Genomic DNA, 12983 nt, shown 5'->3' on the forward strand with positions numbered 1-12983 from the left:
TGCTCCGATCCTTTTCTCTTTTTTTTTTCCCGCGGCTCTCCGGGTCTAGGTTCCAGTCTCGGTGACACAGGGGATGGAGCGCTGCCACTGTGTGCAGTGTGCACTGTTTTAGTATCCACGGAAACATTAGGCAGCTGAATGGCCTCCTTAATTGCCGTAGGCGAGCTCCATTCATTCAGCAGACCTGTATAGTTGTTAAAACATTTATCAAAATTTTACTGATGAGTGTTCTTTACAAGAATACATGTCTCCCTAGACCCCCCCCACACTCACCGTCCCGCCGTGCCTCCCCCTTTAACGCGCTTGTGCCTCTGCCAAAATAACCCCCATTCGGTTTTGTTTGTCTCCCTCCCGTGTGCAGCGGTAAGAGCCAAAGTCAGTTGTTTGGCAATTGACTGCGTTCCGTCGCGTCGATTTCCATATGAAACGGCCAGCAGCACTCCGCTCCGACGGCGCAGACAGGCTCGGCGCTCCCCGCTGCCAGCGGCCGCCTTCTGGACCGCTCGGTCAAAGAGAATGCGACGGGCAGCACCAAAACAAGGCGGTTAATTAATGACAGCCAGAGCACGTTCCCCAAGGGCCCCCAAGGGCCCCCCGAGGGCCTTCTGTGTGTGGGCGACGAGGAACAGAGCTGTTCTGGGGCCGTCCGTCCGCAGAGCTTTCCTTTTTTTTTTGGCGTGGTACACCAATGTTTGCGGAGGCTTATGCCCTCCTCAGACTGGAAGTAGCCTACTGTATCCTCTTACTGCATGCGTTCTATCTGGCTTTTATTTCCCTAAGGGACCGGGGGGAAACTTCTAGTTATGAGGTAACAACCCAGCTGGCAGCTCTTTTGTGGCATTGTAGTTTCCCCCGTGGGGTGCTGAGCGGTGAGAAGCTTCTTTCTAATGAAAATTCCTCGGGTGCTCCTCTTTGTTAGTCGGTAATAGGGTGTCCTTATCTCGCCCGGATAGCGTGGGCTTCTGTCCTGCTGTGGGTTTAAGTTGGCTAATTAGAAAGGACGCGGGCAAGCAAACAGGCAAAGGGAAAAAAATCGGCAAAACAACAATAACAACACAAAGACAGCAGCGACAAAAGGCACCAGTGCTAAGACGTCTTAATCTTAATGGCAGGCTTGTGTTTTTAAAGGCCTAAGTCCACTAATACTAACTACCTTTTCTGGTATGGATTGAGAGCGAGTCAAATCTGGCCTTTGTCCCGAGGTGGGACAGGCATTTACACAAAGTCACAGAATGGATAAAGTGTTTCAAGCGCCGACGGAACACAAGGTGGTTCTGTTGAAGGTTCCCCCTCCGGGTGGCTGTCACCACGGCTGGCACGGCTCGGTGGTCTCTGGTTAAGGGTGGTATTTGCTTCTGAGTTCTTCAGTTTCATGTGGTCACCCTGTGTGAATTCTGAATTAATAACCGTTTGTTCGTATGAATTTAATCTGTTCATTAGACTAGTTAAAGCACGTTTAAAAAAAGAAGAGGGCAGATAATATCGCAATTTTCACAATCTTGCTACGTTGTGAATCTATTAAATTTCCTCCAAGCAATGTGGGCTATTTTGTTTGTCACTGTATAGTCTTTCTTCTTGCCAATTCTGAACGAAATTTGTTGAAATAAAACGTCAATGTAAATCTAAATTAATTAATTAATTCTCGTTTTAATTAAAAGTTTGGATGCTCAGATTACACAAAGATGACTTTAAATAGGAAGAATTCCGCTTGCTGAACCGTCCTTATTGCTGCTTGTGAACACGAACACCCCGTCCCTTTCCTGTAGACCCCATGTGTCCCCAATCTGTCCCCTGGGTTAGACCCAAAGTCTTCCCCAAGGGTCCACACTGCTCCACCGTTCCTTCACTGTAGACCCCATATGTTCCTCATGTGGCCCCAGAGTGTCCCCACTGCTCAACCATGCCTTAGCCATGTCCCCCAAGGGCCAACACTGTTTCCCCCAAGTGTCCACACTGCTCCAGCCTTCCTTCGCTGTGTCCCCCATGCGTCCCATGAGTGGGTCCCTGTGTGTCCCCCGTTGGTCCTCACGACCACGCTACAGATGAGGCTAAAACCATTCGGTGGATCGCCTTGAAAACAAAGGCTCCCTTTGAGCTGACAGGGAGCAATTTAATCATTAGTAAGCCGAGCAGGAGAAAAGGTTTGCCTCCCAGATAGCTGCCGAACGAGTTAAATCCGATGCCCGGTTTGGCAGCGACGGTGTGGAGAGAGGTGCAGTTCTGCTTTGGCTGATTCAGCCGACGCACGGCCTCGAGTGTGAACCTGGCTGCCAGGCTTTTAGCGCAGCGGCGTAGGCACTGACCCTGACGTGGTCGTAAGCCATCTCGGACATGACATTACATAAAGCAAATGATTCACTTCTGACTCGGCCCGCTCACTTCTCACTAACACGTCATTCATCAAGGGCTAAGATTACCCCAGGGATCTGTTCCTAGGTCTGGGGTCTTTGCTCTCTTTATTCTTTAGTCTTTAGTCATTCAGTTTTCAGGAGTTGTCTTTTATGCATCGATCAGCCATGACCTTATGTTAAACAAGGGTTTGAATACTGTATTTGAATACTGTATACCTTATTTCTACTACACTATATTTATAATGTGAAATCGGATAAAAATGTCTTCATTTTTAGTTTTTAAATGGAAATGCTGAAATACCGGTTATTTTATCCAACTTCAAAAATAAATAAATATATTTGAATATAAAGTTAGAATACGGAGTGTGAATACGGTACCACTGTATTGTCTTTGCGGATTCGCCTTCTTAAAATCGGGAGACCACTGAGTTGATGTGTTTGCTGTGTTTGATAGTAAGCTGTTTATTTTCCCTGTGGAGAAAGCTTAAGTGTGTGAGTGTGTGTCTGCACGTCTGTGTGTGTGTGTGTGTGTGTGTGAGTGTGGGGGGGGGGGGTTAATGGATAAGACAAGGAAGAGATAGACCACCGACCCCTAGCATGCCTGCACCACCAACCACCATCACCTTGCATCTCCCCTCGGTGAAGTATTTGGGTTGAAAGGGCTGCGGTACCACCCAGTACCACGATTTATTTCAATTACTTTTCTGACCAGGACCAGCGTGTGCTATGAATCAGTCTGTCAGAGAGAGACCGTCAGATTTTGCACATTCCAAGTCGGACGGGTCTGACGGAGCACTCTGTCACTGAACTATGCCTCCCTCTCCGCACCCGCCCACCACCTCACCCACGGTCGATCTCCAGCCTCCACCAACACCACCACCACCACCACCACCCTCCGCCCCAATCACCTCCACCATAACCACCAACACCAACATCCAAACCAACTCCTCCACCCGCCGCCCCAACTGCCCCAATCCCCTCCAGCACCCCCAACACCACCTCTCTCACCAGAAGCACCTCCATCTCCACCACCACCCAAATAACCTCTTTGACCACCACCACCACCTTCACCTCCACCACCACCACCACCACCACCACCACCACCACCACCACCACCAGCCCTCCTCGTAGAAATTCAGGAAAGCCAGAAGGGGGGGTTCCTTATCTGAACGTGTGCCGCTCCAGTGTGAACATCAAAGCCGCCCTGGGATGAGTGCGGGGGGTGGAGGGGGTGTGTGTGCAGGGGAGTGGGTTGTGTAACTGTCAGAGGGGGGGGCCGGCTGGCACGCGCGTCTCCGCGGCGCGTCGATGCTGTGAGCAGCACGCCTCATCAAGGCGACCCGTGTGCGTCAGAGCAACCGCGAGAACCTCTTGGGGCAAGACGTCATCAAAACACTGCTGTTGGTCGATTGCACAACTCATGCTGTGGTTGTTGTTGTCTGCACTGCGGACGTAGATATGTCAATAACAGGTTGACCCCATCCACGTACTTTAAACATTGACTCCCGTTTCTTTTTTAGATCCCGGTGTGTCTAGGCTTCTGTTTTTAAGTTGGTTTTAAAAATGGATTTAAAAGTTAGCACAGCTCAAAGTGTGTGGGTGGGGGGGTGAGACCTGAACGCTGTCCTGTCGCCGGTCGTTCTGATTGCGGTGTGTTGTTGTGGTCGTGCAGGATGCGAGCTGGGCCAGTACCGCTGCGGGACGGGGCGGTGCATCCCGGGCGACTGGCACTGCGACGGGACGTCGGACTGCGTGGACGACTCGGACGAGCAGGACTGTCGTGAGTCTACCGGTCGAACGCACAAATGCACTGGGATGCGTTGATTCTGTCCTTCACGTTCGTTCCCACCATTTATAAATGATTGCATTGCATGTGATTCATAATATTTTATTTAAATATAATACTAGGGAAAAATAATATAAAATATGCCTAATGTAGAGACGGATTTGTGACAAAAAATTTAAGTAAACAAAATATTAAATAGCACTAAAACAGTTCTACCCTGCTTTGGTCAACATGGGATTGAATATCGGACGCGACCATCTGGATATGGACATTACACCTGAACCGGGAGCCAACGTGCGACCCGCTGAATGACCTTGCGACCCGCTGAATGACCTTGCGACCCGCTGCGGTCTCTGCTCCCACAGCTCAGGTGACCTGCGCCCAGAGCCACTTCAAGTGTCTGAGCGACGGCGAGTGCGTCCCGGACGTGTGGGTGTGTGACGACGAGGAGGACTGCGAGGATGGCTCGGACGAGCGACAGCACTGCCGTGAGTGTGGCCCCTTCCCCGGGCGGGCCAGTTAACGTGCTGTAGATGTTGTAACCGTTGACGATTGACTTGTGGTGATGCGTGAGCAGGAAGTGGTAGCAGTAAGAGGTTGGTGGGAGCAGTAAGGCACACACTATCCACCTCAGAGACTTTCATAATGCATGAACTCCCTCATTTCTGTGTAAGAAATGGAATTATATTCAACAGCCCCTAAAAACTCAACATCCACCATCAAGTTTTGCTTCAAGAGGGGGGGGGGGGGGGGGCAAAGGTTCTGGGTTCGATTCCCTAGCTTCAACAGCTTACCTAGAGGGCCAGTCCCGGCCTCCTGCTCCATAACAAGGCTTCTCTGAACTCTCCATAAGTCGCGAGTGCTAAACAGTAAACAGCAGGTCCCGTGTGGCTCTCTCTCCGTCTCCAGCCGAGCGGACGTGCACCAGCGGACAGTTTAGGTGCGGCAACGGAGCGTGTGTCCCCAATGAATACCGCTGCGACTTGCTGCCGGACTGCTCAGACGGATCGGACGAAAGAGGATGCCGTGAGTTCTCCTCCTTTGCTTTTCTCTTTCTCTCTCTTGCTCTCTCCCCCTCTCTCTCTCTCTCTCGCTCCCCCTCTCGCTCTCTCTCTCTCTCTCGCTCCGTCTGTCTCACTCTCTCTTCTCACTCCCTTTCTCTCTTTCGGTTGCTCTTGCTCTCTCTCCCCCTCCCTTTCTCTCCCTCCCTCTCTCTCTTACCCCCCTCCCCTTTCCCTCCCAATCACTCTCTCTCTCTCTCTCTCTCTCTCTCTCTCTCTCTCTCTCTCTCTCTCTCTCTTGCTTCCTCTCTCTCTCCCCCCTCTATGTCTCTCTCGCTGCCCCTCTCTCTCCTCTGGCATTTTAATCAATTTGTTAAGATTAAGAGGCTCGCTGACTGACAGAACGGGCCACAATATACTTCTTGTTGTCAGAGGTTGATTGCAGATTCCTTTGTGGATTAGTCCAGCTGAGGTTCAGCTGCTATTTGGTTATTGTGCGGACATGGTGGCTGCACAACTGAGTACACTACGGTAATCTCACAATTTCATAAAGAATGCTGTGGCTGTTACTGGTGTTAATGGTAAACGTCCCTTATCCTCCGCATTAGCTTGGCACATGTTCTGGGATGTTACCACTAAGAATGACCCTTTGTGCCGTTCTTTGCCAGGGTCTTAGCTATGACATTGCACAGTTTCCTGTTCTAAACTAATGACCCACAGCTCACAGAAATGCCAGTCATGTAGAAATGTATGAAATATTCGGTTACCCACTGTTTCACGTGAAGGAGCAGACCCCGAACGCTAATGCTCCTATTAGCGAGGTGGAGTGTAGTTTGAATCGGCAAACGGCCGGGTTGATCTAATGGTTATGGGGTGATGGTCACCCAGCCAGAAGGTAATGGTTTCAATCTCCATAGTCTACGCTACAGTCTACCTCGGGAATATGTGAAGAAATAATAATATCTCTATATATCTCTATATATTTCTCTCTCTCTCTCTCTCTCTCTCTCTCTCTCTCTCTCTCTCTCTCTCTCTCTCTCTCTCTCTCTCTCTCTCTCTCTCTCTCTATGACAAGAATAACAACATCACAAGAAGAACAGCATCAAAGCAAGGAGAATAAAAAAAATAGTTTTTTGATCGACAATTTGACAAAGTAATATCTTTAACATGTTACGAAACTACGTATAATGGAAACAGATATCCTTCCATCAGGAGTCTGATGGAGCGCTGAACCCCTGTATCTGATAGTCCGGCCCTCTCTCTCTAACCAACAGCGAATATTTAAAGCACCGCATTTGAGAACCAAGTGGATCGAGGCTACTGTATGTTGAGTCAGCGTCTGCTAACACTGAGGCCCCGCTCACTGCTCTGTGTTCCAGACTACCCGCAGTGCACGGAGCTGAGGTGCGCTAACGGAGCGTGCTACAACCGCACCCAGCGCTGTAACCAGGTGGCCGACTGCCGGGACGGGTCTGACGAGGCCAATTGCAGTAAGAGGACACAGCGGAAACCTCTGCTACAAACACTTCCACAAGCCCCCAAGGCCGGGTTGCTCTCGGCTACAATGTTCCCCATAGTGTGGTGCATTTTTGGGGGAATGATGGTTCCCTCTGTCCTCCTGTCTTCCTGTCCTCTGTCACTTTGTAGCGCAGCACTGCAGTACCGGACAGTTTGCCTGTCGCAACGAAGAGTGCGTGCCGCAGAGATACGTCTGCGACCACGACGACGACTGTGGGGACAGGAGTGACGAGCAGAACTGCAGTATGTAACGTTTCTCTGCCCCCTCGCCCTCCCCTCCGTTCCTCTCCTCTGTTGTCCCCTCCGCTCCTATATCTCCTCCCCTCTGCCCTTCTCTCCTCTCCACTGTCTCCTCTTTGTTTCCCTTCACTCCCCTTTGCTACTTTGGTCCTCTCCCCACCTCTCGTCTCCGCTCCTCTCCTCCCCACTCCACTTCCCTCCCCACCTCTCCGCTCCTCTCCTCTCGTCCTCTCCCCTCCCCCCTCTCCCTACCTCTCTTTCCCTATTCTCTCCCCCCTCCTCTCCCTTCCCCTTTCCCCTCCTCTCCCTCCCCTCTTTTCCTCTCCCCTCCTTTCCCCCTCCTCTCCCCCACTTTGTCCAGTTCTCTCATTCTGATCCCTGTTGATCTCTGTCTTGGATACCGTCGCTGCTGTTGCGAGAGGCACTCTAAACTCTGGAAGTCCTCTCCTTTGCCTCTCCCCTTGGCAGCGTACCCCACCTGCAGAGGAAGCTACTTCAGCTGCCCCAGCGGCCGCTGTATCCACCAGGTGTGGCTATGTGACGGGGAGGACGACTGCGAAGACAACGCCGACGAGAGAGGCTGCGGTACGACTTTGTTTCGAAACACTTCAATTGCAAACACACTCTAGGCGTTCGGTGTTCCGAGGCTTTTAAACGCTGCGGGACCCAGAAACACAGGATCTGTTCCCCTCAGATTTCTTCCGGCACGGGCAGTGTTGTTACGATTTCCCGCCCAAGCTGGCAACGCTGCAGCCAGGGTTGCCAGATTGGGCAGGGAAATCGGGGCCCAATCTGGCAACGCTGTCGGCAGGGTCGCCGGTTCTAAGGACGAATGCACTCGGGGCATTGTTTGCTACTTTGGGTAATACCGTACACCACTTGTCATGAAGGACACTGTGCTAGTGAAGGAGTTAGCCTCGCATTACCAGGCTCCGGGCTAGCTCTGGGCTAGCAGGGCGCTACCTCTGCCCTCCGCCTGAGTGTGTTATTCAGACGCCCCTTTGTGGCAGAGCGCGGCCCAGCCCTCTAGACGGCGCTTTAGAATTCCTCCACGCAGCGAGAAGAGCGTGTGTGTGTTTTTAAAAGAAGGGCCCCGGGACCCCCCAAAGCCCTCAAAGCCCCCACACACAGCCCCCCCCCCCAATGTTCTGCCACCCTCCACGATGATTTAAGGGGACAGTAGTTTGTGTAGGCCGCACTCACAGCAGTGAGTTCTGCACTGCATTCCTCTGAGAGATATCACTTGTGTGTGTTAGTCTCACACACACACACACGCACCCACGCACACACACACACACACACACGCACCCACGCACGCACGCACACACACACACACACACACACACACACACACACACACACACACACACACACACACACACACACACACAAACACACACACACACACACATACCCATTGTTGACCACTGTTGACCAAAGTGTGTGGTATTTAAGTTTGCCCATGTTTTGTCATACTGCTCATATTTGAAATGCCATAGCGATCATGCTTGACATTTCCCAGTGACCCCACCTCATGTCTCACTCTGCTGACCCTGCTCACTCTGCCCACTCCTGTGTGCAGACAACGTGCCCCAGGAGTGCTACCCCGGGGAGTGGGCGTGTCCCTCGTCAGGCCAGTGCATCCCCACGGACCAGCTGTGTGATGGCTCCGCACACTGCCCCTACGGAGAGGACGAGACCAACACCACCGCCGGACGCAACTGCAGTCAGTACAACTGTCTGTCTGTCTGTCTGTCTGTCTGTCTGTCTGTCTGTCTGTCTGTCTGTCTGTCTGTCTGTTTGTCTGGCCGCATGTCTGTCTGTCTGTCTGCCTTTCTATCTGACGGCTTATCCGTCTGTCTGTCTGCCTGTCTGTCTGACGGCTTATCCCTCTGTCTGTCTGTTTGTCTGGCCGCATGTCTGTCTGTCTGTCTGTCTGTCTGTCTGTCTGTCTGCATGTCTGTTCAATTGTTTGAAAAAAATAGATGGATATCATCTTTAATAAAGTGTAAATATTCCTTTGTGTATGCGCTTCTGTGTGTGTCTTTCTGCCTGGGTTTGTGTGTGTGTGCGCTTGTGTGTGTGTCTTTCTGCCTGGGTTTGTTTGTGTGTGTGTGTGTGTGTGTGTGTCTTTCTGTCTGGGTTTGTGTGTGTGTGTGTATGTGTATGTGTGGTGCGCTTGTGTGTGTGTCTTTCTGCCTGGGTTTGTGTGTGTGTGTGTGTGTGCGTGTCAGGTATCTGGAGGTGTGCGTCTCTCAGCTGTGAGTACCGCTGCCATGCGTCTCCTGAGGGCGGGGTCTGCTCCTGTCCGTCAGGCTACGTCGTCAACGGCAACGACAGCCGCTCCTGCGTGGGTGCGTTGGATCCTGAGTCCTCGCCACCACACACACTTCATTCAGACACTCACAGCTCCTTCTCTGTCTCATTCAAACACGGCCAGAAACATCTAAAACAGGGTCAAACTCTAAGGTTAGGATATCAAGTGGGTGTGCAGTAATGCAAATGTATGGAAGATGATTTATTAGATGATTAAATATTTATTTAATAATATATAATTTAAGCATAAACCTCAGTAACAAACACAACACAAAACAGGTCTAAAAATGAGATTATTCTTTCTTCCTCTCTTACTTACTCCTCTTCTTCCCTTTTCTCTTCCTCTTCCTCATCTTCTTCTACCTCCTCTTCTTCTTCCTCTTGATATCCTTTCTCTTCCTCTTCCTCATCCTCTTCTTCGTCGTCCCCTTGTTCTTGTTGTTGTTCTCCTCTTCCTCCTCCTCCTCCTCTTCCTCCTCCTCCTCCTCCTCCTCCTCCAGACTTCGATGACTGCTCCATGTGGGGGGTGTGTGACCAGCTGTGTGAGGACCGCGTGGGCAGCCACCGCTGCAGCTGTCGGGCCGACTACGTCCTGGAGCAGCACCGATACTGCAGAGCCAACGTCTCCTGTGAGGCCCATAATATATACATATATATATCATTAGTCTTGGAAATGATTGAATGGAAATGATTGAATATATTCATTTAAATATATATATAAATATTAAAATCTTAAATATATTTATATATGCTTGTTTGTGTATGTGTGCATGCATGTGTAAGTTTGTGTGCGTGTGCATGATTGTGTCTGCATGTGTGTGTGTGTGTCTATGTGTGTATGCGTGTGTCTGCACGCGTCTGCGTCTGTGTGTGTATGCGTGTGTCTGTGTGTGTGCGTCTGTCTCTGTGTGTGTATTTGTGCATGCCACCCAACATCCGCTCTACTTTGAGAGCCTCTGTTTCACACCCAGTGTTGTTTCAGTCCGTCTCTGGCCTTTGTGGAGCGGAGAATGAGTGTTGACCGAGAGGCAGACCTCTCTGCCTCCTAGCGTGGGCCTGGTAGCCAGGAGAGAGTCCGTCGTCAGCGACAAATACAGTACACCCCCGGCTCAGTGGTCCTAACTCAGACTTGGGCATCCTTCTGGGTTGTGCTCAGCGTCCGACCTGCTGAAGCATTGAACACAGTTGTTGGAGTAAAGTATCCGAGAACCTACCGCCTCTTTCATGACCTGTATCTGAATTAACTGCACAACACGGTGGATAAAAGTGATGCATGATCGGTTGACTTCCAAACGGAAGGCTGCTCGTTCGATCCCCGGCTCCACCTACCTGTTTGTCGTGGTGTCTCTGAGCGAGAAACCTAACTCTGTCTGCTCCCGACAAGCTGGCTTTCGTCTTGCAAGGTTGAATCCGATGTATAAATGTGAATGAATGAAGGACCAAAAGTGTCTGCTTAATGGCCTAAATGTAAATGTACACTGAATACAGAAAGGTGATGGAGAGAATGTGAAGCTCTACGTTGCGTGACCGATTTGTAACACGTGTGACGTCCCGATGTTGTCCCCCTGTAGCCGGAGTCCCCTCTCTGGTCTTCTCCGACGGCCGAGACCTGCTCATAGGAGACCTCCACGGGAACAACCTGCGCACGCTGATCCACTCCCAGAACCGAGGCGCGGCCGTGGGCGTGGACTACCACTACCTCCTGCGCCGGATCTTCTGGACCGACACCATCCAGAACAAGGTAGGAACTCGACTCACGTCCCAGTTGGTCCGATTTACCTGCTACTAGAAGCAATTCTGGAACTCTCCCTCTGCTGACTGAGCGGGGCCCAATGCTACCCAGTGGGACTTTATTAATTTTGTCAGAAGCGACTTGCTTTAAGTGATTTAAGATGCCTTAAGGAGCAGGTATAGGTTCCAGGATGCTCAAGGGTGTCTGCAGGTAAACTGCAGACATTGGGGATCGAACTCAGACACTTTTGGCCACTGAACATACCTCACTACTGGAGTGTAGTCCATTGACGCACTGAGCATGAATCTACTCACTGTTCTCAGGAGGGCCAAAAATGACTTTAGTTATCAATTGAAATCAGCAACGCTGTTGACACTTCAATGAAGAGACAGACAGAGAGTGAGCGAGAAACAGAGCGAGAGAGGAGAGAGAGAGAGAGAGAGAGAGAGATGCCGGCTCCCCTGAGACTGGGACATAATGAAGGAAGGGGGGAAAGGTTCCTGGAATCCAAATTGCCTAATCTTGAAACCCCTTCTGATATGCTTGTACGACGCTCACATACCAGGGTGCAATTTTTGTAACCCAAGCTTGCCCTAAGTAATGGGCAGTGTTTGATTCCAGACGGCTGATTGGGTTTATATGCATTCTTTGACCGTTGGGCTTCGGTCGTCAGTCTTCACCTCGGCCTCCCGGCGGTCTGAACCGCAGCCGCTGGGCCGAGACGCCAGAGACCCCGGTATCTACACATCAGCCACCTTAATGGTGGCATGTCAGCGGATTAAAAGTAGGCCAGTGGCAAAAGGGGCATGTGAATGTAACCAGCGGGGGTAAACTGCCAGGGCCATTTTCCCAGATTCGATTTCTCTTTAACCAGGTCAGTAGAAAATCCTGCTTTTTAGACGCGTGGGTAGAGTTCCAAAATACGCTGAGCTGTAAGGGGCACTGGCCGGGGCCCTGCCAAGGCTTCAAGCCTGAGGTATTAGTGGCGTCTGAGAAGTGCCAGCGCATTGAGCAAACCCTTCCTATCGCCACCCTAAAGGAGCTCAGTCCAACCCAGCCGGGCGGAACGGTGTCGCGTCGATGTTGTCAATGGCAACACATTTAACCGTTCCATCCCCCGTCCGCTATTCCATATACATTTATGGCATTTAGCAAACGCTTTTATCCAAAGTGACTTGCATTATGTACATTTGGCAGAAGAAAGAGAAACAGTACCATTAAGGCTCAGTCCTGATCACAGTGTCCCGGTTTCGAGTTCCAGCCCATGGTCTTTTGCTTAGGCCCAATCCCATTTCTACCCCTTACCCCTTCCCTTTACCCCTTCAAAACAAGGGGGAGGGGTAAGGGGAAGGGGTAAGGGGTAGAAATGGGATTGGGCCTCAATGTCCTCCCTTCTATCTCCCATATCTTCCTGTCTATCTCAATCTATAATACAGCATAAAAATACAAAAATAAATCATAAAAAAAAGAAAGAAAGAGAAACGATATGCCGCTGTCGGTACAGTAAGGACGCTATGGCATGAACTCGATACCCTGGCGCCAAACGACGCTGTGTTTGGCAGGTGTTCTCGGTGGACCTGGACGGCTCCAACTTCGAGGTGGTCCTGAACGTGTCGGTGGACAACCCGGAGGACCTGGCGGTGGACTGGGTGAACAACAAGCTCTACGTGGTCGAGTCCAGCGTCAGCCGCATCGACGTGGCCGACTTCGACGGCCAGAACCGGCTCACGCTGATCACGGAGAACCTGGGCAAACCCCGGGGGATCGCCCTGGACCCCACCGTTGGGTAAGAGCGCCTCCCGACAGCCCCCCCAGTGTGTACAGTATCTGCTCCACGCTCCGACGGCGCCGGATAAAGGCGGTGTGTGTGTGTGTGTGTGTGTGTGTGTGTGTGTGTGTGAGATGAGCAGATTGCCCAGGCTGGATTAGTGTGGAGCAAAGTGATGACCCTCATTGTAATCCAATAGTATCGTTTCGGGCGATGGGTCAGGCAGGGGGGGTCAGGCAGTGCCAGATGGCTGCAGTTAAATTGCTAAGCA

At 51.2% G+C, this 12983-nt stretch overlaps 1 protein-coding gene across 1 annotated transcript in view; it reads left to right on the top strand.

Annotated features, from left to right (window-relative positions):
• Nucleotides 1-12983, top strand: part of lrp2a (low density lipoprotein receptor-related protein 2a) — a 74723-nt gene that overhangs the window by 3369 nt on the left and 58371 nt on the right. The window contains exons 2-12 of the mRNA XM_030342698.1: nt 4024-4131; nt 4503-4625; nt 5047-5163; nt 6518-6628; nt 6786-6899; nt 7365-7481; nt 8479-8622; nt 9131-9250; nt 9713-9841; nt 10784-10953; nt 12507-12730. Coding sequence (XP_030198558.1) covers nt 4024-4131; nt 4503-4625; nt 5047-5163; nt 6518-6628; nt 6786-6899; nt 7365-7481; nt 8479-8622; nt 9131-9250; nt 9713-9841; nt 10784-10953; nt 12507-12730 — 1477 coding nt within the window. The remainder of the gene's footprint in view (nt 1-4023; nt 4132-4502; nt 4626-5046; nt 5164-6517; nt 6629-6785; nt 6900-7364; nt 7482-8478; nt 8623-9130; nt 9251-9712; nt 9842-10783; nt 10954-12506; nt 12731-12983) is intronic.

This window comes from Gadus morhua, chromosome 20, assembly GCF_902167405.1.
Source record: "Gadus morhua chromosome 20, gadMor3.0, whole genome shotgun sequence".
Lineage (NCBI taxonomy): Eukaryota > Metazoa > Chordata > Actinopteri > Gadiformes > Gadidae > Gadus > Gadus morhua.